General features: G+C 41.7%; 1 protein-coding gene across 1 annotated transcript in view; it reads right to left on the bottom strand.

Annotated features, from left to right (window-relative positions):
- Positions 1-24350, bottom strand: part of LOC144826534 (dual oxidase 2-like) — a 193696-nt gene that overhangs the window by 53483 nt on the left and 115863 nt on the right. The window contains exons 15-20 of the mRNA XM_078684965.1: positions 23459-23596; positions 17328-17444; positions 13410-13612; positions 12998-13183; positions 6574-6799; positions 2838-2931 (exon numbers count right to left, since the gene is read on the bottom strand). Of these exons, the coding sequence (XP_078541091.1) occupies positions 2838-2931; positions 6574-6799; positions 12998-13183; positions 13410-13612; positions 17328-17444; positions 23459-23596 (964 nt within the window). The remainder of the gene's footprint in view (positions 1-2837; positions 2932-6573; positions 6800-12997; positions 13184-13409; positions 13613-17327; positions 17445-23458; positions 23597-24350) is intronic.

The following is a 24350-nucleotide window of genomic DNA, read 5'->3' as shown; positions in this document are numbered from 1 at the left end:
TGCTGGTGTTGACGCCTAGTGGTTGAGCCATATTCACACTATATTGTGAACAACCCATTCTGTACAAGGCCCCACCTAGAGCGGACTAGTGTCAACTGCTGTCCACTTGTTGACAATTGTTCTCTATTTCTCTCTATTTCTAATTGAGTACACAATTGAATATATGTCTATCATTAAGATGCGTAGATGTGGAATCGAGTGTAATAAACCTATGTTCAATTATATATACTTACCCTGGCAATATATTTTATTCAGTATTCTAATACCAAACTGATTTTAATTCAATGGTAGGTATTCACAGATAATACAGGGATGGGGTACTTCAGTATGCTTTATTTTGGATTGAGGGAAAGTGATATTATTTTGAAATGTCTCTTGTGATTTTCTATTTTATTTATATATATAATTTATATATAATTTGTTTTGTAATCATGGTTTCCAAATTTCTTTTGGGAAGAGCTGTTGAGACATCCCACATTGCTAGCTCCTTTGAAAGGTGTTCTGGAACATGTAGTCCAATATAACACTGTTAAGAAACACACTGTGATGGGTGTAATTCAGAAAATCGTCTTGTGCAACATAGGTGACTTACATTTCAGTTACAGATACAACATTGGGGCTCATTATTGAAGTGAAACACCCACAAGTGGAGAATAGACCCAACCGTCACTGGTCTGAATTCCCTGCCCCTATGACTATATTAAATATTTTTGAGTCCTTCAATAGAAGAAGCTTACTTTTGTATTACAGTCTCTCAACTTTAGTTTCTCTTCCTAAGGACTGAGAGCATCCAAACGTTGGTGACAACACCCTTTGATAATGACGGAGATGGAGTGTGCAGGCGCTGTTTTATAAATCTCACAAGTGTTTGAAAGAGACAATGCATGCATTGATCAGCTGCAAATGAAAGATTGTTAGTCTATATGAGGTTTGAATGTGAGTGAGTTTGCGGACTGAAGAAATGTAAGTGAATACTCTGTACCTTTTATATTTTGTGAGCTGCTTTTGTTGGGGATGATAGAAGTAATGCTGACCTTTTCATGAGCAATGGTTGTGCCCTTTAACTGTTACATTTATTCAAATAGCAAGCATTGTCAAATCCAATGCTGCTTATGGTGGCTGCCAAACATTTGGCTTTCTTAATACTGAATTTTTTCTTATGGTTTTTGCCAAACTTTATTTAAGGGGAAGCTCTTGTCGATCTGAAAAATAAAAAAACTAAAATAAAAAATATTTTTGGTCTCAAAAAGCACACATTGCCATAGCAGTCCCTAGTGCTTAAGGGAACTATTTTGTGTATAGATGCACTTTTTGGGAATGCCGATGGGTTAAGTGGCCTGACCCACTGCCCCATGCTCTAGTCCATACTCTGGTAGGTGGAAGAAAAATGTCAATGACAAACTAACAGATCAATAGAAGAAGAGGGATGGGTGAGAGCCTCTAAATGTAGGTATATTATACATGCCATTTTCGAAAAATCAAAAGGGTCTTGGCTAATGTCAGACCTAAGCATGTGTATGTTGGTAAAGGAGTTGGCTCATTACATTTCTTTTTGATACTTTTACTATTGATTATACTAAAATGTGAAAATCATGGAAAGGTTTACTAATTGTGTAACAATTGCTTGCAGTGGGCTATTGCTCGCATATTTTGCAAGACATATCTCACCTGTTCGAAGCATGGCAGAGGATAGTTATAGTACCCAGGATAGCTTACGTACCAGCCATATTAAAATAGTGCTGAGTATGGCCAAATGGAAGACTTCCAAGATTTATTTTGTATATTTCTGCTACAAAGATATTTTTTATTTAAAAAAAGACAACCAGTTCTGGCCTTGGGTTTTCGTTCCTGTAGGAGTTTCAATTTTAGCCCGTAACCAAAAATCTGCCAAATAAATAATAGAACTCAGGACAACTAAGATCATTTGATTCAATCTTTAGCAGCTCATCAGTGATGGAGTAAATCCTGTCTTGGATCCAGAACCGGGACTGCACTCTAACCACTCCGAATATAAGAGGTGCTGAAGACATAGTGAATGGGGAGAACTAGTTCAGTATGTGGTTTAAATATTTACATATAGGATAGAGGCTTAATACAGAGCTACCGTGTGCAAAATGTGACAGTAAGGGGATTGCACATACATTAATGGGGAGTGCTGGGCAAAGGAGCATAGTTACTAAAAACACTTTGAAAGGGAAAAGACAATACCCAAAACAGCATACATGTGTACTCATGTAACGCAACTGGTGCTCATGTAAAGCACTCTGATACCCGGGTCAAGTTTATGCTATATAAAACTTTGAGAAAAGAAAAAAAAGGTATAGGAAAAGGGAAAGGAAAAAAAGCAGACGATATTGTATGTATATAGGCGTGCCTGTTTTATGAGCTCCTAAATCTATACAGTGACATGTTGTGTAAGTGCACAGATTCCACCCTTTCTTGCTCATTAGCTACCATCTTGTCAGTCTATCAGATTAAGCGAGAGATCAACATTATGAGGCATAAATGTGCAGCAACTTGTTTTAATCTGGGCATGTGCTAGCCAATTGCTAATTGACAGTAATAGTAACAACAACCAAGAGAGAAAGTAGAGTCAACACCACTATTAAATAGTATCATATGTGCATACTATATTACTATATTCTTATCTCTTATCAGTGTTCAGTCGCTTTAGGCCCTTTTGGCACTGAAAATAGAGCAGTGGCGACAAACTGTTAAGTCTTATGGTAGGGCAGAATTTGCATATGGAATGATTTCCGGGAAATAATACTTGAAAAATAACCCAGTGCCACTGGTGAACTTCATGGAATGACACAATGTAAGTGGTATTGAAATACCTTAACATCCCGGCAAACTCTTCCTTTGAGAGGGATCCCTTCTCTTCAATGTCGTACATGGTGAACATCAATCGGCATTTCTCTTCCGGGGTACCTGGTTATTGACAGGTGAATAAACAAGTAAATGAGACAGTTATAGTAAGTAGACGTGGATACAAATATACGAGCCAATGCCTGATGGCCTAGTGGTGCCACACTTTATCAGTAGGTTACTCCTGGGAGTAAAAGGTGAGGGTGGGCATGATTGGAATTTCCTGCAAAAACGTGTCACTCATGATACATGTACCCAAAATGGGAAGAAATGAATAAATCATGTGCAAATGAAGGGAATAATCATGTGTAATGAATATCTCGTAACAGAGTCACAAAAACTATATAGGAGTTAAAAAAAAATGTGTTAAAATCTACTACCTAAAATTGGAAACTTCTAAAAATTTCTGCGTATTAAAATGCATTAAATAATAATGTGCCACTTTCAACAACCGTTGTCAACTTTTAATAATGTTAAAATATTTTAAGCAATTAGAGCATATCCTATCCATTTTCCGAAACTTTTAGATGAACTCTACATGTTATCAAATCAATAAAAGCTTTTTTCTTTTACTTCTATAAAAGATGCATAATACCGCGGCATGGTGGCTTTTACAAAAAATAAAAGCATCTGTTTGTCAAAGAAACGCTTTGATGCTTTTTTTTGTAAAAGTCCGTATGCCACTGTTTCACTTTAATAGTGGCACGCACCTTTTGTTAGAAACAGCTTTTTTAAAGAAAGGCACCATGAACGTGTGGAAATGACGGCTTTTAACGCACAAAAATTATTTTCAATGCAATAGTCTTGCATTTGCGAGAGTTTAAGCTAATGACATTTGCATGGGAAACGGCCTCTACAACGAAGCCGTTTCCATGAAATCCTTTACCACGCATGCTTTACAACGCATGCATGGTTACAACGAGAGGCTTTACCACGCATACCTTTACTACGAAATACGTAGTAAAGGCATGTGTGGTAAATGAAAAGAAAAAAAAGGGGGGGTTTGGGGTTCTCCCCCATAAAAAAACAAAGCGTTGGGATAAAAAGGGGGGCTGGGGGGTCTCCCCCCCCAAAAACAAAACTAACCTGAAGAGCCGAAGCTGAAGATGAAGCTGAAGCAATCAACGTTGTTAGAGAGGAAACGGAAAGTAACTTCCGCTTCCTCTCAACGACGTACGACCGACGTAACCAAAGAAGGAGAGAAGGTGAGTTAAAAGGTAAGGGTCATTTTAGTAAAATAAATATATATATTAAGGGTTAAGGGCAGGGGTAAATATAAGGAGTGGAGGCAGGGGGCATTTATGGGGAGAGTTATAACCTTTATCAAGAGTATGCCCTCACCATGCATACATTTACAACGAAAAACGTTGTAAATGTATGCGTGGTAAAGGAATATTCGAGATAAAGGTTATGCGTGGAAAACGAATTCCGTTGTAACGCATGCGTGGTAAAGGCATGCGTTGCAACGGAATTCGTTGTAACGTCATACATTCACATTTACAATGCCAATACCTCAAACTCTCGTAAATGCGAGACCTCTGGCATAGCAAAGAAGCGGCCACCATTGTCCTGGCTGCTTGGAAATTGAAAGTGCGCATGGAGTGCTCAATGTAAGGAAAGCGTTGTGCCTGCAGTAGGGCAGAACCCATTACAGTAAATAGTGCTTACAGACTAAATAAATCACACAGTGTAGCAACAGAAGTAAAAGGGTCAATTCTCATGGGATCTTTCAAATGAAGAAAAGACGGTACTAAGGAGGGACTAACAAGGTGATTAAGGAATCAGAAGCCAACATTTACATAGGACAATGACAAAAGCCAATAAAAACTATGGGTGGGGAGTGGGCGTAGCTTCAAATCCCTAAATGAATAGAGCATGCCTCACAGAGCAGCACATGCACTGCCCAGGCTCGACTTAAAAAACTTAAAGGCTCAGTTTACAAAACTATTTCCAGCAATTAATCTATATTAGTCGCTGAAAGTCAAGTGGACAAGTTTTGGCCTGCCAGGAATTCACCAAGTGAATTCTAGCAGGAGTACATCGGCTCATTAATTGATTAATTGCAAACGGTGGGAAATGGTTGCCCAGGGCATGGTTAGCATCATAACTGTGTGAACGCCTTCAAACTTGTTTTTTGGTGGGCATTCCATGATCCGAATCTGACCCCTTCCCACCCTGGAAGTGGTTGAAGATTTACTCCAGCCAGTGGCTGTATTAATTCTCCTTCCAGAATGGTAAGCGCAGCGTATCACCCCCAGATTTGGTGGGGGATGTAGGAAAGGGCTTTCTCCTTGGGGAAAAAATGTTTTCCCCATAAAGAAAACACACAAAAGAGAAAACTGACCTGTGCCTGCCCTTCACACTTTGTGGAATTGCACACTATGTATAGTTCCGCAGGGAATATAGGCAGCCTAAGAAAGTTATGACAGATCCACTAGTACATATTGAATACTAAACCAGACATAGCTCAACGTGTATTCACACCTGTGTTATGAATCGAAAACAAAATGTAAAAGGGCATTCAGGAAGAGTCATAGAGCACCCTCCATACTTCTACATTTTTTTGTGAATTAAACCAAAATAACTTACTCTAGTTAAATTATTTTTATTTCTAGTCCAAATTTTTGACATTTTATTTCCATACTGACATCAGAAATAGATGACATCATTGCTAGTGAGCGCTTTATGTGCAGGGTGATGATAACCACAACAACAAAAAATTGTTTTACTCCTCTGTAGCAAGACATGGAACGTTTTCATAGTTTTATTATGCATATATAAAATGCCCACTCCTTTTAATGTCCCTTTTACTAGATCAGAAGCCAAAACAAGAACTTTTTATACTGCATACTAAAATTGTAACTTTCAACCGGTTCTAGCCTGCCACAATTCCTCCTGGCCATGATATTGCTTCCCCAGTGTGAAGGGCGTACATTCCAACAGGAAAACACAAATGGATATCTGAGGCCCCTGCTGTGGTTCCACCTAGCTCAGAAGGCTTGAGTGGGAGTACAAATGTCATGCCTGTTTCCTAAGATGGTGAACCGAAGTTTTAACACCACTACAGTAGGGTGGATTCTGAAGCGTGTGCATCCTTCTTCCCCTCTATTGCTTTGTTTGTATTGTAATGAGCTGTGCCTTGTCTTACTTTAGTAAATCCAGATTTTCAGTCTACTTTAATAAAATGTTCAGAAATGTATATATATTACATACTATTTTTTTCCATTTGCCTCTTAGTTTAAATTAAGTTCTTTATTTAAAAGAGGGTAGACGAAGTCGGTTGCATGTTTTGTTTAACCTACTTGTCTTCTCTAGAAGAGGCAATCCTCTAAGTCAGGATGTTTTCACAAATCCATATTCTGCTCCTGTTTAACAATTCTCTTTCTTCTGGGTGGTCCCTTTTATTTTCCATGCTAGTTGTTACCCTTGCCACCTGATTATCATCTCTGATAATTCCACTGTACTTAGTACAACAGTCCTGATGTTCCTTTTGTGTGTCATTTTCAAGTTGTTTAGAGAGAGCGAGAGAGAGAGAGCGAGAAAGAGAGAGAGTGACTTTTGACGAGTTCCAATCATGATGCTTGAATGCCTGCATTTGATTAATGGGAAGTGAAAATGGACTAATAACTCCATTTGTGATTTGGTGTTTCCTTTGTACCCTCTCAGGGTGGTTTGTAAGCAGCAGCTGTTGGTGGTGCTGCTCACCTTTCATGAAGATCACCAGGATATCCAGGAATTCCCTAAAGGATAAATATCCATTGCCATCCTTATCAGCAAGAGAGAACATTGATTCCACAAACATGGACTGTGGCTTCAGCCCCACAGACTCTGCAAACTCGGCACGGCTCAGCTCACATTTCAAAGCCTCTCTCACTTTCTGGGAAGTTGCAGCAGTGAGGTCTCCAGCATCTGAGCGGTCAATGTCAAGCACCTAAAACATAAGGAGAAGTCGTGAGAAGATGCCCTAGAGGTTAATCCCAGACATATCAATGTCAATATGCCCCTGCAGAGAGAGAGAGAGAGAGAGAGAGAGAGAGAGAGAGAGATTGGAAAACACAGTAGAGAATAATCTTAGTCATGTCAAGCGGTTGCACTTGTAATGAGAGCCATCAGAAGACACGGAGAAGACTGATCTTAAGGCATCTTAATTCCCAGGACATGGAGGGTTAATAAAAGACATCCAATGACACTGCGTCACTGGAGAGACTGATCTTAGACATCTGAATGTCCAGGATGTGGAGGGTAATGAGAGTCAACAGAAGACACTGCAAAGCCTGGTCTTAGAGATGTGAATGGCCCGCACATGGTGGGTTAAGGAGACACACCAGGAGAAAATGCAGACAATGGTGTCAGAGATGTCATTGTCCAGCACCTGCAGCTTTCGTGTGAAGCATGAAATAACACTGTGAAATTCTGATATCTTATTCTGGGCATTAAACCAGTGTTTCTAAAGTGTAAAACGGCGTTGTGGATTGGTGTGAGAACTAATCATGCTAAAATGTGATTAAATATAGTACTTTCACATAAGCATCTTTACTGAAGATTTTATATCCCACCAAAACGTATACTAATATTATACATGTTTTGTAGGCTGGAATGTTGTTTTCATCCTGCTGGGATTTGAACCTGAATCTCAGGGTGTGTAGTTGATGCTGTGCATCATTAAATGTAGTTAAGGCAGCTGAGTCCCATCACTGCTCTAGTCATCTCACACCTCCAGTCATCTCTACATAATGCATGTACTTGCAGCCCAGTTCACATATTTAAAAATTAGCAAAACAGTGAAAAGGGGACATACCTGAGGCAAACGTGGATAACAGCATGTATAAATCAGAGGAGGTCCTGCTCTTCCATGATATTCCTGGACATACCTCAAAACCTGGGTGCTGTAATTTACACTGTGAGGCAGTCTTAAAGCTTCACATTGTGGGGTCTTGCTAATTACACACACACGTTTATGCAAATGCAACTACTGGACTGTCAGGGTCATGTCACTTCGAATACAAACACCACTAGCTCATAGACTTTGTAATATTGTTCTATGTCTATGGATAATGCAGGTAAAGAAATCTGGATTTAGCTTGGCGTACACGATGAAAGCCAAGCTATAATTACTGGGTACAAGGCTTCCCATGAAGATTTAGGTGGACTGATGGATCTCATCACAGAGAGTTCCTAAATATTCAGCTTGGCATGGCTAGTGTCTTCCTTTTCCTCACCTGCTCTGCAGTTCAGAAAATATGCAACACTCATATTTATTGTTAAGGAAAGCTACAAAGAAATGCTTCACATAGTTTTACTTTTAACTAAAATGTAAGAAGATTGAGAAGAATACTAGTCTTATTGTTACATTATAAAAAGTAAATTCCTTTTTTTTTTAATGCCCTCATAGTAGTGGTAAACTGAATAAAATGTTGTTCCATGATGGCTTGTACGTCTAAGTAGAAGCATGTTGGTCGGTCAGAATAATTTTCTACCTGTTGGAAAGGTCCAATGAGGCAGAAAGCCTCATGGAGTTGTCCTGTGTTACAGTTTGATTGTGTACTTTGCATTTTGAAATGCATCGTGCCATTGTGGTATTATCTTAACATTTTGATTGATAGAGGGGAGCTTTTGTGGTAGTTCGTTTATATTTATCGAAACATATTCTTTTAAAAAATCTGCCAATTAACCATGAGGAGTTTTCATTCTTACATTTTGATACAATTGCCAGTAACTGTAAACTCTGAGATTTACTCCAATAGTAGCATGACGAGATCAGTAATGGACGTATACCATGATAGCAATACAGAGGAACCCTACCAAGTTTCTATGACATACCTACCACAGGAAGGGCTAGGCACACACACCTGCTCAGCGCCAGAATACCCTCACAGGTGATAGTGCACTTTACAAATACACATAGCGTAACATAACATATGACAGACAAGGAACATTTCTGAATATATGGACATGAATGAATTACAGTGTTGTGAGTTCCCTTTATGGACCACTTAGTTCTCCCTTATTTAAACCTAACTGCATGTTGTAGGCTGCTTTTCATGCCTTACACACATCACGCTGTTTTGTACCACAGTATTATTTTAGAAATATACTGCACATGGTTTCGTTATTTTGTTCTTTTCTCTGGAACTCGGTCTGAACATTTCATACAAGGTCAAACAACACGAGGCTCCTGTTTTTCAGTGATCAGTTAGCAACTTAGCTTGGCATTTAGATACAACATAAATTCACATCAGCTGTTTTCAAGTGAGACACCTCTTATCATACACACTGAGACTTGCATTTTGCAAACAGAGAGGGGAATTCTTGTAGAAGAAAAGGTCCTGATACGAATGTGCTAGCTTTGCGCATCCTGAGATGCAGACTAACGACCTACAAATGTCAGGTATGGCAGCCGGTTCTAATCCCAGAGATCTCCGATACATCACTGTGCCGACGTAGTGAGGATAGGCTAGGGCAGTTATATAATTCACCATGGTAGGGCTTCTCAACATATAGAGTTTACTTGTAATGCTAATTACTTTGCTAGAATGCATGTGTTTTCTAGTTGCAGTAAAGCTGTTTCATAATAGAGCATGATAGTTTCAATAAATATTGTAAGCATTCCTCATGTTCTTCTTTGTTGATTATGGAATTAATGTGAAAACTAAATGTGATGATCTGTTTCCACAGTTGCCCCATGAGCTGAAGAGTTGTGTTGTGGGATGCCAATTCACCTGTCACTCTGGGAAGGTTAGGGGGGCAGGTAAGGCACTAAGAGCTAGTTGGATTTGGGCACATAGTTACTGATGTGGTATGGTGACTCAGTCCCTACATTCTGACGTCCAGTAGTCTCAGACATAGTTCTGTTTCTAGACAGATGCCCTCCAACAACAGTTGATAGCCAGAAACACTAATGCTTTTTGGGACATCCAATATGAATCATACATTTTAAAAGGTAGTAAGAAATATGAGATGTTTGTAGTACCTAAGGAATGGATACTGTAATCATTTCCATAGATTAGGAAGCGTTCCCATATAGTGGGCTCAAAAGTGAATCTCTTTGACCTCTTGATGACAGCATAAGAAAACTGCCATGTGGTATATCACTCCACATATGCTGAAATCTAAAGGTTGAAAAGCTTGGTGGAGAAATGCCTAATGGTGAGCAGAGTAGCAGATGAGAGGTATGGATACTATGGGACCTAAGCAAACCTTTCAGTCAGAATTATGAAGCCACACAAGGCCCCCTTTGCATGGCCCTGGGTGGCTCTATAAATCTGGAGTAAGGCAACGCAGCGCAAACCGCTGTGTTGCATTACTTTGCCCTGGGAAGGCACTCCATGGGCGTTGTGTGGGTGTTCCCACACAATTCCCATTGTTTTTTACACATTCCCAGATATAACAGAACTGGTACACCTGGGAATGCGCCAAAAAGATACGCCTTCTCAGGAGAGGCGTAATAAGGAGAAATATCTCTATTTCTCCTTGTTACTTCCTCTTTCTATGTGTGCTGCATTATGCAGCACACATAAATACAGGAGTATGCCTAACAGGATTGTTTTTGTGCAGGCAGGAAGGTGTCCCCGGAAACAATCCAGAAACAATCCTGCATGCAATGCAGGCTCCCTTGCAAAATGCGTGCGTTGGTGCTAGACTGCCAAAAGGGCACCTGCACAGAGTAAAAGGCAGAAATGCACCATATTGCTTTAAATAGGACTCATTCCTGCACTTTCTCTGCCATGCAGGGCAGCACAGCAAGGTGACTTACTGTACTGTGCTGCACTGAGTGACGACTTCACAAATAGGTCTGTATGTTTATTACCTGTTGAAAGCATTCTTCTCTGGGCTGGCTCTAGGGTGGTGTGATTGAGGGCCACCACACCAGCTGCTAACTTGGGGTGGGGGAGCCAAGTTTGCAAGTATATTATTGTTTATAAACACCTGCTGCTGCATTCCTTGCCTCCAGCAATTTTCAGGCATCAATAAAAATGTCAAGATAACTCTGGTGATTTTCTTCCTGGAGAGAGACTGGAGTTTTGTCTTGTGAAAGTTTTGACTAATGGTAAGGTAGCACAGTGGGTTAATGTGCCTGCTGCAAACAACATGTACCATGCAGATCACAACGTGCATATAATGTGATTAGGTCTGTCGTTGCTGATTTTGTCAGAGAGGTCCTTTTGTTAATTGCAGTTTATAAGTTAAAATCCTAATATAGGACATTGAACTATTAACTGTCATCAAAGAGCTGCATGCAAACTGTGAGATACATATTAGAGCTATATGTTTTTTGCCCAGTCTTTCATTATCCTAATCTTGCACAAAGGGTTCATTTGGGTAGAAATCAATTCTTATTATTGAGAACCCATAACAATGGCGTTACATTTAAAATTTTGGATTTGTGCTTTTCCAGAACAAGGCCTTAAACTATACTACCTACCAGCATGGATGACATCATTCAATCAATCAGACATTTGTAGAGCGTGCTACTTGCCCGTGAGGGTCTCAAGGTGCTGGAGGGTGGGGGGGGGGGGGGGGGTGGGGGGAGGATCAGCTACTGATCAAACAGCCAGGTCTTAAGGAGTCTTCTTAAGGTCAGCAGGTCCTGGGTCTGTCGTAGGTAGATGGGGAGGGTGTTCCATGTCTTAGCGGCGAGGTGGGAGAAGGATATGCTGCCGGCGGTTGTTCGGTGGATGCGTGGGATGGTGGTGAGGGCGAGGTCAGCGCAGCAGAGCTGGTGGCTGGGGGTGTAAAAGGTCAGTCACTTGTTGAGGTATGCTGGTCCGGTTGCGTGGAGTGCTTTCTAGGCGTGGGTGAGGAGCTTGAAGGTGATCCTCTTGTTGACAGGAAGGCAGTACAGGTCCCTCAGGTGAGCAGTGATGTGGCTGTGGCAGGGGATGTCGAGGATGAGGCGTGCGGAGGTGTTTTGTATGCATTAGAGTCTTTTCTGGAGTTTGGCCATGTTTCCCGCGTAGAGGACATTGCCGTAGTCCAACCTGCTGGTGACGAGGGCTTGGATGACCGTCCTTCTGGTTTCGGTGGAGATCTATCTGTAGATCTTGCGAAGCATACGGAGGGTGTTGAAGGAGGAGACGGTGTTGACTTTGTGGGGTCATTGACATAGAAGAGTCCAGGATGAACCCCAGGTTGCGTGCGCTGTGGGTGGGTGTTGGCGAGGCTGGCCACCAGGAGTCGTTCCAGGCGGAAGGGGTGGAGGGTGGATGACATGTGACTCCTACACCTTGTAGTCCTCTGTCTTTTATAACATTTCCTGTACTCTGATTTACACATGTGTGATTGTCTCTGTGCAGTGTGTGTGTGTGATGTAAAGTTATCTGACACCTTACACTGGTACGAGTGGCACTATAAAACTAAATTAATCTAAGAGACAGTGATTTTGGAGACTTGGGGCATTGTTAAATGGTGGCAGTGAGGGAATCCGTGGCACAGGTGGTCATTGGGGGGGCACCAACAAACACTGTTGCAAAGGGCGCCACCAGTGCTAAAGCAGGCCCTGAATTTTCCAATAAATGTTGACAAGATGTCCAGAGCACCAGAAGATCCCTTAGGCGTCTCATGATGAATAACTAAATTCAGTTACTAAAACAACTCATAAGGGTTGCACTTTTTAATGAATGTAGTATGGTACTAGGAGCGACCCGTGCTGGGGAGGCGGATGAGATTCGACAAACGATGACGAGGGAAAATAAAATAAATAATTACATTTGCCTCGTCATCGTCTGTCGAATCCCCCCCCAACCTTGCCCCTTCACTCTTATATGCAAGAGCCGCTCCTGCATGGTACACTGCGATAAACCATTATCACCGGGGTCTTCTGTGAGTACAATAATAGTAGAGGAAAGAGCTTTATATTGTGAGTACAATACATACTAATGTGTTTTAGGGCCACAGTCTTTCACTAAATATTGTACATACAAGAGTGTATGGCTGTTTCACTAAACTACAGTTTCAGTTCACACTGAGGAGAAATGAAAGTGAAATTTCAGTTTAGTCTGAAAGCGATGTCTACCAGAATATGTCACTTAACTAAACAAATATTTGGCTACAGCTGTGACTGGCTCTAGCCAGAAAGAAGGCTTTGACAAACTACATATTGTTCCATCTCCCTCAGCTTTATTCTGTGTACCTGTGACAGAGAGTGCCTGAAGAAGGTCTCCAGAATCTCACTCCTCTGCTGTTTGGTTACAGCTTTCTTCAGAAGGTCTTGTTCACTCAGCTGAGATATACTGAAGGCAAGGCCATTCGTCTCAAAAAACACTTTCAGATTTCCAGTGAAATCTGCTCGGTCTTCTTCTCCACTGAAAAAGAGCACCTGCCGAGAAAAGAGAAGTCACTTAGCAGTAGGCATTAAAACATTCAACTTGGATTAGTGGAATTTAAGAAGAGCACCCTAGCTATCATAATATTCTCCTGTCATTAATTCATTTATCAAATCATGTAAGCCTCTCTTTCTCTGTCCACAATTTGAGTCCTAGACTGAGAAACAGGTTAAATATGGAGGATAATCTTGTATGCGATAATGTTTTGGCTTTACTTACCAGGTCGTACTCTTTAGGGATCTTCAGCAGGAGTGCTCTGTAGCCTTTATTGTTGGACTGGATCACCTCCACTTGGCTCAAATGATGTAGGTTTATGCTTCGAATCACTGACCTCCTGGCGTCTAGCACTTTGATGAGTTGGTTCGCCTGAAGCTGAAGGTAGACCCGCTGACTGGACTCTTTGGGACCACGCCATTCAAAGGCTATGGGAGAAAATGCATCAAAATAGAATTTGTCGGGTATAAAGGGTAACAGACAAATAAAGTCTTCCTATTTGCTCTTCAGACGTAGACCATACCTAGTTTCTGGCTTGTCATTTGCTCTCTGTTGCTTTCTGTATCAGTCTGAGGCCTCTGAATTATTGTTTAAGTTTTATTTACACCACTTGAACTAGGAGGCTATTCCATAAATTCAGAAATTCCGTAACATGAATATTTATCCCTTACTCCTGTATCTACCTCCATCTTATATTTCCATATAGACCCTTAGTTATAGACTTCTGATTGAAAAGGTTTATTTTAATAATTTGAAACATTATTGAAACATATTGTATATAACCTCTTCGTTAATCCATTTCTCATTGCCTTAAATGATCCAGGGTCCAGTTTAAACGTATCCTTTTGAGATGTGGCTCCCCATACATTGAGGCAATATTTCAGAGAAGGGCTTGAAATGTATGTAGTCAGTGTTAGGGAGCCCCCCAACCCACACACAGTCCTCTTCTCCTCTTCTGGCTTACATCTCTTTTTCAGCATCCTGACATGCCTCTTCATGTCCTCCATGGCACTGCCATGAGCTTTTGCCTGTTGAGGTTTAATCTTATTTTGTGACTTTTACAATTTCACTTCCCGCCGTGTGCTTCTTCCCAAGATCCCTGTGCTTCACACCTTGTTGCATTAGTCTGCCACATTTAGTGTGCTCTCTGAGATTTTCATGTTTTTTTCCTAATTTATTTTTTGTATAAATGTTAGCACTGAAAGAAATTAGATTAGCACAAGGCTGCATCTGAAAGCCGTGCAACCAAGTGCAACACCCTGTTATGCCTGTGTATTCATGTACATCTAGTACACCTCGGTACAATAACAGTCCCAGGGTGAGAGTTTGCTTAGATGCACTCAGGGGTGGGCGGTTGGGTATGGCTGGAAATGTTTAATGTGATAAAACTTGTCGGCATGTGGGCAAAGCATGCATAGGAATACGCTATTGACATGTCCCAGTTTGTGAGGCCTCAGTTATAATATCTTGATTTCCCTCCCTCCCAGAGTTCTGAAAGTCCCTGAAGGTCTGGCTATTCGGCTAATCAACTGCAGCTTGCCAACGCCTGGAAACCTTCCCGGGTGACAAGAAGCGCTCTACAAATCTACTGATTGATTGATTCAATCTCAGAGAAATTCTTGACAGAACTGTGAAACATTCATCTTTGTGCAAGTACATCCTGAGGCGCCTGCATCATTCGGCAGTATCTCTCTGAGAGGAAAAAGACGCCATTTTCAGCAATGCTTCGCCTCCCTCTGGTACCCGGAAGATACATTCTCTACCACTGCAGGTCATCCTCGCCTTGGCAGTTCCCTGCCTCTGTTCCTCTGGCAATTAACTCTACGTGACCTCGTTCTGGGACTTCTGCAGGTGGCCAGAATATGAACAGGCTAATTTCCACCCACTGTACAATCCTGCCACTTTCAGTTATTTTTCTTATTATTTCTCACTTATTCAACTATCTGTGGGCATCAGGAATCTTTTACAGATCCTTCTATTCTCAGCATATATGCATCTCCGTCCTCTCAACTTCACCTAAATGTCACTTATGTTGGGCATAAAACTAATTCCTGTAGCCTCCCCCACTTGACATCTTTTTCTCTGAATGCCACTGGGACTTACACAATGCAGTCCTCTTAAAGACCTCCTTCAAATACTGTTTACCAGCCTGGCTCCGATGGTCTTTTAATGTTTTAAAGCGTTCTGCTTTGGACAGTGTCGCTTTAATACGATTCAAGCAGAATGATCACGTACTTTGCTTTGCTTATGCCTTTCTCCCCTGCTTTTTCAGTAAAGCATTAGATTTGTTTGGCAAATGACAGGACCTCACCGTTATGAAGCCACCCTACTGCAGATCCTGTAAAATGCATAAAATATTCCATCTTCTGCTCTTTTCCTGTTGTCCTCTAGGTGGCAGCCTCCCCCCAGTTTAACTTCTGTGAGAGTGCAGTGGGACTTCGTACACAGTAAAGAGAAAGTGGGCCATACCACATAAAGCTTCAGAACAGGCTCTTAGCCACCCTTTAGGGCTGACGCATATCTTAATTAGTTTCAGAGCTGTCCCAGCGCCCTTTTACCACCTTAGGTAGTAGCAAAAGTATTGGCTGGAAATGTAGCACCATTTGCTCTCATAGTTACAGCAAACAATAGAACATAACACAATAGCATGCACACCGCACGTCACATTCATGCCAACATTTTCATTCTGCAAGGAGCGAGAGTGTGTAAAAAAATTATTGGGAGAGTGTTTTTCCCCATTGACTTGCATGGAAGTAGACACAAATTTAGGTGGAAGACAGGTAAAATAAAGAAGTTTTGGGTTTTAAAAAAATAGGGGTCAATGACCTAAATCGGATCTATTGGTTTGTGTTCAATATAAATAACTGAATTATCACATTGCAATGATGCAGCCCAAAAACAGAGAAGCACATAAACAACATATCACCTACTCACTAACAACATAGCACATCATCACCACAGCAAAATAACACAACAAATGTAGACAAACGTTCTTGCCACTTCCAGAAACCTATTTTCGTAATTCCCTGGTAAAAAATGTGTTTGGGACACCCACGGCCTTAGCGTACCATGAGCTAGTGCCAGTCAAGAATATTTTAAGTTTCAACCTAGAAATTTTGTTACAAAGAAATACGATTGGAACACACGTCACCCCACAGCTGACACAAGTTATTCCAACTCCATATAAAAATAAACGTGGTGAACAATTTATGTTCAAGCATTTCGCCTTCTCTGGTCTCATTGACATTATTAGATGCAGCCCTGAAGCTAAATGTGTGGCCATAGCAAGGATAAGAATTACATTCTGAGTACAGACCTCAGCATACAAGCATTGGCAAAGTCAACAGTAAGCATTAGCTGCTGACCTTTTGGCTTTGCTCGTGCTTTTTTGTCTGTAAATGGTTTTTGAATGTAAGTAAACATTGCAGGAAACCAAGCATTACCTAAAAGTCAATATATATATCTATATATATATATATATATCTATATATATATATAGGTATATATATATATAGATATATATATATATATCAATCAAAACAAAACTCTTTCACGCATAGAGTGACGCATACTATATGCAAAAAAGAAGGAGAGAACTCTGGGTAGTTCTCAAGTCTAGGTGGAAAGCAGCTCCTGTTAGAGCACTGACAACACCAGCGACACCTAATCCTATGCTTAAAAACTTTGATAGAAAAACAGATATTTGAGGTGAGCAGATCTAGAGTGTCGCTGGTGTTGAGTCCCCACTACTTCAGGGCACTGGGTCTTGTGTGGGTGTGCTCATTGTAAAAGAACTCACAGTCAAGCAAACCAATGGCTGATGGGGGCTGACTTTGCAGTCTGTGCTGTATGCTGCGATGGGAAGAACAAAATGTGAATGACACTGCAGCACACCAATAGATGAAGACTGAACGCCCCTATAACTATGTAGTGCATGTATATTTCGATGTATATATTCAAAACAAAAGGTCTTGGCTAATGCCAGGCCTACAAATGCTGAAACGAAATGCAGTCTTGTATTCTTTCCTGGTAGTATATAATGATCAAGCCAGTTTAGCACATTGCCTCGAGCATCCCCAAAGCATATAGCGAGCGGTCTTTGATCGATACTTTTGGAATGTCAGACCCTGTGCATCTCATTACCTTCCACACCATCACTTGAGCCCTGCCTCTTCACGCTCGGGTCCTTGTGCTTCCTCTGCATCTTCTTGAAATCTCTCTTTCGGGACTGAGCGACAATCCAAGCGACGAGTAAACTCACTGGAGGACAAAGAGTGGTAGGTCAGTCGTGGAAATGAAGCGACATGCATAGACAAACATATGTGGACCAGGCATGCTGCATCAAAAACCTTCAGAGTTTTGGCTGCAAGAACATGCAAGGACAGGTGACGCTCACTTATTTAAGCACACTTATATAGTAGACCAGTAGCTTGCAGTATGTGAGACTAAAACATTAGCCTCAGTGTAGGCATCTCTACATGAAACAGATCACAGCCTTGTGATACAGATACAGTTCTCGCTAGTATTACCTCAACACAACACAACAACTAAATACACTAGCCAATCACACATAGCTAGAAACCACATAAACAACCCGTGTCAAGTGCACATCAGGCTATAAAACAGGCCTGCCACAGGGGCATCACTTTATTTCCTTCTACTTAAGGCAATTCCTACCTGAACGTAAAGTGTTGCATTTAAAAATACAGTGTTCTAACCAGACCGCTACTGGTTTATCATTGAATGGTGACCTTACTAGGGTGCTCAATATGGAAACGTGTTGATGGTGAGACAAATCAATGAAACGAGCCTGGTTATATTTTAGTAACTACAGTGGGGCTGATCACAACTTGCTAACTTTGGGGTGGTAACTTCACACCCAGCACTATCCTTCCAGTGCGGTATCCCTCTACCAGCACCGTAATCTTAGAAGTTAGTGGCTCAGTAATGGGGTATTATAGCATGCCGAATGCAAATCGCCACAAGGTGGCCCTGCGTCTTCTCTAAATTACCGGGCCATGTACCAGACAGGAATTTTACCTGCTTTGCCAGGTGGGATGGAGTCTCTGTTTTACCAGAGCTGGCAATATGGGGAGCAGTAAAACCCAGAAACGTGTCATCTCTATTCAGACGTAAATGTGCATGCACGACGGGAACAGGGATACAGTTTGACTTGTAATCAGGCATGCTTTGCTGAGTAAGAGAATGGTTTTAGGTTGAAGAATTGGTTAGTTATGAGATAGCCTGTTTAATTATCAGAGGATAGAATAGAGTGAATATTAGCACTGCGGCTAGTCTGCTTACAATGGACTATGGCGGCGGAGGTCCTATCTTCCACGGTGCACGCGGGTGGGCACTTAGCCTCCCTAGTACATCTGTACTGCAGACCCTAACTATTATCTGTTCTGGACCTCTGGCACACCTTTGTCCCAAAGACGCAGACTAAAGAATTGAATACCAGATCCACTCTCTGAGGACGGAGGGTGTGTCCTAGTCAGGCACAGTGTTGCCACAATCACTGTCCGTTGCCACGACCATCTACCCAGCGGCATCATGGGTGACTTTGCACTATGGGCACTATTCATGACGGGCTAGATGCGGGCTGTACTGTGCCCGACAAACACAGAGGCCCAGCATTCACACATGCCGATATCCTGCCTCTCCCACATACGCTAGGCATTAGCCACGCACCCAGTACCTGCAGGTGCCGTGGTATTCTGCACCCAGTACCTGCAGGTGCCTAGGTATCCTGCACCCAGTACCTGCAGGTGCCTAGGTATCCTGCACCCAGTACCTGCAGGTGCCTACGTATCCTGCACCCGGTAACTGCAGGTGCCTAGGTATCCTGCACCCGGTTCCTGCAGGTGCCTAGGTATCCTGCACCCATTACCTGCAGGTGCCTACGTATCCTGCACCCAGTACCTGCAGGTGCCTAGGTATCCTGCACCCAGTACCTGCAGGTGCCTGGGTATCCTGCATCCAGTTCCTGCAGGTGCCTAGGTATCCTGCACCCAGTACCTGCAGGTGCCTGGGTATCCTGCACCCAGTACCTGCAGGTATCTAGGTACCCTGCACCCAGTACCTGCAGGTGCCTGGGTATCCTGCACCCAGTACCTGCAGGTGCCTAGGTACCCTGCACCCAGTACCTGCAGGTGCCTGGGTATCCTGCACCCAGTACCTGCAGGTGCCTGGGTATCCTGCACCCAGTTCCTGCAGGTGCCTAGGTATCCTGCACCCAGTTCCTGCATGTGCCTAGGTATCCTGCACCCAGTTCCTGCAGGTGTCTAGGTATCCTGCACCCAGTACCTTCAGGTGCCTAGGTATCCTGCACCCAGTACCTGCAGGTGCCTGGGTATCCTGCACCCAGTACCTGCAGGTACCTAGGTATCCTGCACCCGGTTCCTGCAGGTGCTTAGGTATCCTGCACCCAGTACCTGCAGGTGCCTAGTTTTCCTGCACCCAGTACATGCAGATGCCTAGGTATCCCACATCCCGTTCCTGCAGGTGCCTAGGTATCCCACACCCAGTTCCTGCAGGTGCCTAGGTATCCCACACCCAGTTCCTGCAGGTGCCTAGGTATCCTGCACCCAGTACATGCAGGTGCCTAGGTATCCCGCATCCAGTACCTGCAAGTGCCTAGGTTTCCTGCACCCAGTACCTGCAGGTGCCTAGGTATCCTGCATCCACACTGTGAACAGGGATTGGCCTACAGAATTTAGCTGTTACCTGTCCACCTTGGACATGCATCCCAGTAGGGGTCTAGTCTTAAACTGGCCATTTTATGTGTTGCTTTTCATTTCCCTTTCTACCCTTATTACAGCGATTGATGTGGAATAGCAGATCCAGCACTAAAGTAGGGCAAAAGCATTATTGAACGTAGAGATCGGTATGTCAGTCATGGATGTGATGCTGCAGCGAAGGGACACACAGGTCAGTCCTTTTGCCCTGTCCTGCGTGTGGTCCAACCAGACATAGGAGAAGACCAGTCCTTTGGTTCCCTTTGGTTGAAGACTGGGAGTAAAATATACACGGAGGCCATTAGGATGTTCAAATAAGATGACAATCATTTTATTTGATTTGGTGTTAGTAGGTTCCTGTTGGGAATGTGACAAAAGGTGAATTTCAATTTTCTAGAACGGGGCATGTAAATCATCTAGTGTATTGTTTTATATTTTTATTACTGTATATATGTACTAATTATGTGTGATATAGGGGGAATCGTACCAATATTATATTCAGTAATGTATCCTTGTTAAATTATATATGCTAGAGACGGGTAGTATTAGTGGATTTTGTACGAGTCACTTTCAGTGGTGATGTGTCTTTAGAATTGTTTTACTATTTATTTAAGCAAAGTGCTATTATGTTATTGAGAGACAGTATTCTATATCCCATGTAGTATTTAGACTAATGGACTTGCTCCTTATATTGTATGTATTGTTGAAGATGTTTTATTGTTCTATTTTATCAATTGTTTTATTCTGCTTTATGGCTTTTATGGCACTGTACCGAAATAAAGCTATTTTGAATTTGGTTGCTTAAATGACAGCATATCCCTTTGTGAACTAGTCATACCCGTCAAGAGTGTAAATGCATATTCTATGTGCATTAGCACATGGTCTTTGTAGCACAACATGTGCGAAGGACAACATTGCCAAGTTGCTTGTTATAAGGAAGTCGTTTCATGACTCCAGGCGGAACTTTAATTTCTGCCTGGTTGTGGTCGGATTAAAAATGTGAACATGTTCCTTATCTCTTTTCTTCAGTTTCTCTTTTGTTGCTAACTAGAACTCAAGGAATTCTCACGAGCACGCCAGATTACGTTTCGTGTTTCAGGGAGCTGTATGTTCCATGGATATCTGATTGTACAATTTCCCACCTTCCTTCAACCAAACTTCAAAGCATTTCATGTTTTGCCACCAGATGGCCATGGTGATAGCAGTCTTGCTTTTGGCCAGCTCCTGATCTGTAGACAGAACCTGGAGTACCTGGAGCAACGTACGCCAGTGAAATGTCATTTCCAGTATCTCCAGGTCATGGTGCTCTGGTACACTGTCAGTGTTCATCTCATCTGCACTGTGTCCCACAAAGATTGGAATTTGTTTGTGCTCTTGACTAATCTGCATCAAGTTGAACATTCCAATCTACCAGTTTCTTGTGTATTATCATGGCATCAGGAGAGTTACCTTTTGCTTAAACCAAACCATACAATGGCATATTTGTGGGAGGTTGTGTTTCCTCAGACCAGAAGTTTGTATACGATTTCTCAGAAAGCACATTCAAAGAATAGCAATTCTAAGAAACTATTTCACCTTAACTGTTTAATCGAAATTCTCATTATGAACGGCATTTACTCTTGACTAGAAACCATTTCATAAGATGTCTACCTTTCCGAATGGCTATTACATACTTTCTAAGAAGTATATGTCATTAGTCTTGAAAATCGCCTATCTGTTGTTTTTTCTGCAACGTTTGCACTGACCAATTTCACGTCTGTCTCTTTCCTTTCCCACTTCCTTTGATGGGTGATGTTTCACATTGTTTAAAACTGCTGTTCTGAAGTAGCCTTGTTTTATATAACATTTCTTTATAAGAGATTTTGATTGTGGATTTGAATGTCATCAAATGAAATTTGTGATTTGATTGCTTAAAGGTAATCACCAACGACTAACTTAGAAAATAAGAAAATAGTTACAATTCCATCATCTAGCCCACTATACAACAGGCACCCGCAAGGGACTATAAAGTCAAGTATACGTAATCAATCTACCCTTTCTCTGCTCGCCCATCTGCAAACAGATGAAGACATTTAAATGTAAGAGAAGGGAGACATATAGATCAACACAATGATAATCAAAAACAGTTCTGTCTGATCAGGTTAGGGAAACGATGAGGGACTCCTTCGAACAAAGATAGACCATATGTTGCAATCTTTACATTGTTGTTTCCTCTTCCTTTTTCCTTCTAATTCCTTTATAAACCTCCTGCTCCCTCCCTCCTTCTCTGTTTGTTTTATTTGGGGTATCCCATAGCACACTCACCACCTCAATGTATTTAAAATGAGTTTATTTTTCCGTTCTCTTTCTTTTTTCACTTTCATCCTTTGTATCCTTATTACTCATTTTAACACATTCCCTACTGTTGTCCCCTGCATCTTTTCCTACCTCTTTTTTCCCGGTTTAATACTAAATCTACCTGCTCTGATCAATATTCACCAAAGGGTCCACAATTTTGTTTCATAGTTCTATATATTTTTTTTAACAGTTTTTGTTTTTTCAGTTTCTCTACCAAACTTTATTTTTATTAATTCGTATTTTTCCACTAAATTAGTTTTTTGAGTATTAAGTATTTGAGTTCTTAGAATTGGGTTAGTTTTACTTTATTTACCTAAAAATTTACTTACTGCAGACCAGAAGAGATCTTCAAATCTGTACTGTTTGAATTATACCTGGACGGGTAATAACCCTGTATGAGGAACCAACCTTAGCCACATTAAAGCTAGCTTCTATTCAAAGCGTTCTTGCAGTCTGCACACTGTGGCTGACAATAACTGGAATGTTGCAAGAGTGCTAGCACAAAGCAACAAAATTTAGTGCTGCACACTGGGACTGCATGAAACTTTAGTAGATTTGAGCCTACATCTCAGAAAGGAAATATCAGGTCTCTTTTCTATCATGTACAGAACATTCTTTTCTCCACAAAAGAGTCACAGTATGTAGGATTTTTCTTTATTTCATGTGTTGCTTATTTTGCATTCTTGATAACCATTAAGCATTGGGGCACTATTAGGGCTTTATTATGACTTTGGCGGTCCTCCAGCGATGCCACCACCGAGCCGCCAGGAGGACTGCCAAAAGCCATGGTGCGCCCGTCTATTTACGTGATTTAAAACCAGATCCTCTGTGAACCAAATCTCTCTGATATAATAGTCTTTTTTATGTAAAAAGAAGCACAAGTGAGATCATTAAGCAGTACAGGGTGCCCCCGGTTCGTCTTGCGTGCGGCTAAACCTTACTTCTAAATTCACTAGCACAATGAGACAGTTATCACCTAATCAAGAGCGCAGGAGCGCCATCACTGTAGTTTAAGACAAGAAAAAGTCATTTGAATTCACCAGGCCCATGCACCTAAATAGAAAAAGAGAGAAAGAAGCAGAGCAGGCACTGGCCTGGATAAATGATAATAATAGCTTCGTTTTTTAGCATAGCACTTCACAGTTTAATTAGCACAGATGTTTCCATTCTACATGGATTTTATTTGAAATTGTGTCATACCTAATGGGAAACAGCAGATGACAACAATTAGGATCCCAAATCCGGCTCCACTACCTTCGAAATAGTCGGTGACGGTGAGCGGGGTGCATTTAGGAAGATCCTCTACTTGGATTTGTTGTGGTTGAGCACAGGGATCACCTGGAAATAAATGAGAGGTCTTACATTAAGTCCCGAAAAACAGTCATGTGAAACAGCCTAATACATTGGAGGAGATTATAATTTTGCTGTGAGGTTAGCTTAAAGGGCACAGTTGAGATCTTCACTCTATTCACAACATGAAATTATTCCTCGGTTTCAATATACAGGTCCAGAAGCCATAATGGCACATTGCCCACCTTGCCAAATCCAGGATCTTCTAGACATCTGTACCATTGTGATAATTCCCGGATAGTCTCACAAAGTTTGAATGGATTTATGTTGAGGGCGCCACACATCTTTCTGCAAATTAACACTTATCCTAATTTGCAGTCCTCATTTCAACACTGTACAATGTAATGTAATGTAATGTAATGTAATGTAAAGTCACATTTATATAGCGCTACTACCACTCCATGGAGCATATTGGCGCTAAAGACCAACCCAGCTGGAATAGGTTGGTGGACTGGAAGCAACTCAGAACACACTACACACTTTACACTAGTGCCCTACAGGCAGCGTCAGTGAGGGAGAAAATCCATTTCTTTAGGGATTTCCTAGAGTGGCTCTCCTTAGACATAAGCCGAAGCTGGGGTGGCAGTTTATTCCAAGCCCTGGAACCTAGGACAAAAAGAGATTTCCCACCTTTAGTGACCAATCTAAATCTGGGGGTTACCAATAGCTTTTGATTAGCGGACCTCAGGCAACGTGCTGGCTGATAACGTTTAAAGCCATTAGACAAGTACCTGGGTCCTTG

This window comes from Lissotriton helveticus, chromosome 3_2, assembly GCF_964261635.1.
Source record: "Lissotriton helveticus chromosome 3_2, aLisHel1.1, whole genome shotgun sequence".
NCBI lineage: Eukaryota > Metazoa > Chordata > Amphibia > Caudata > Salamandridae > Lissotriton > Lissotriton helveticus.
This window is presented reverse-complemented; position numbering and strand designations above follow the sequence as displayed.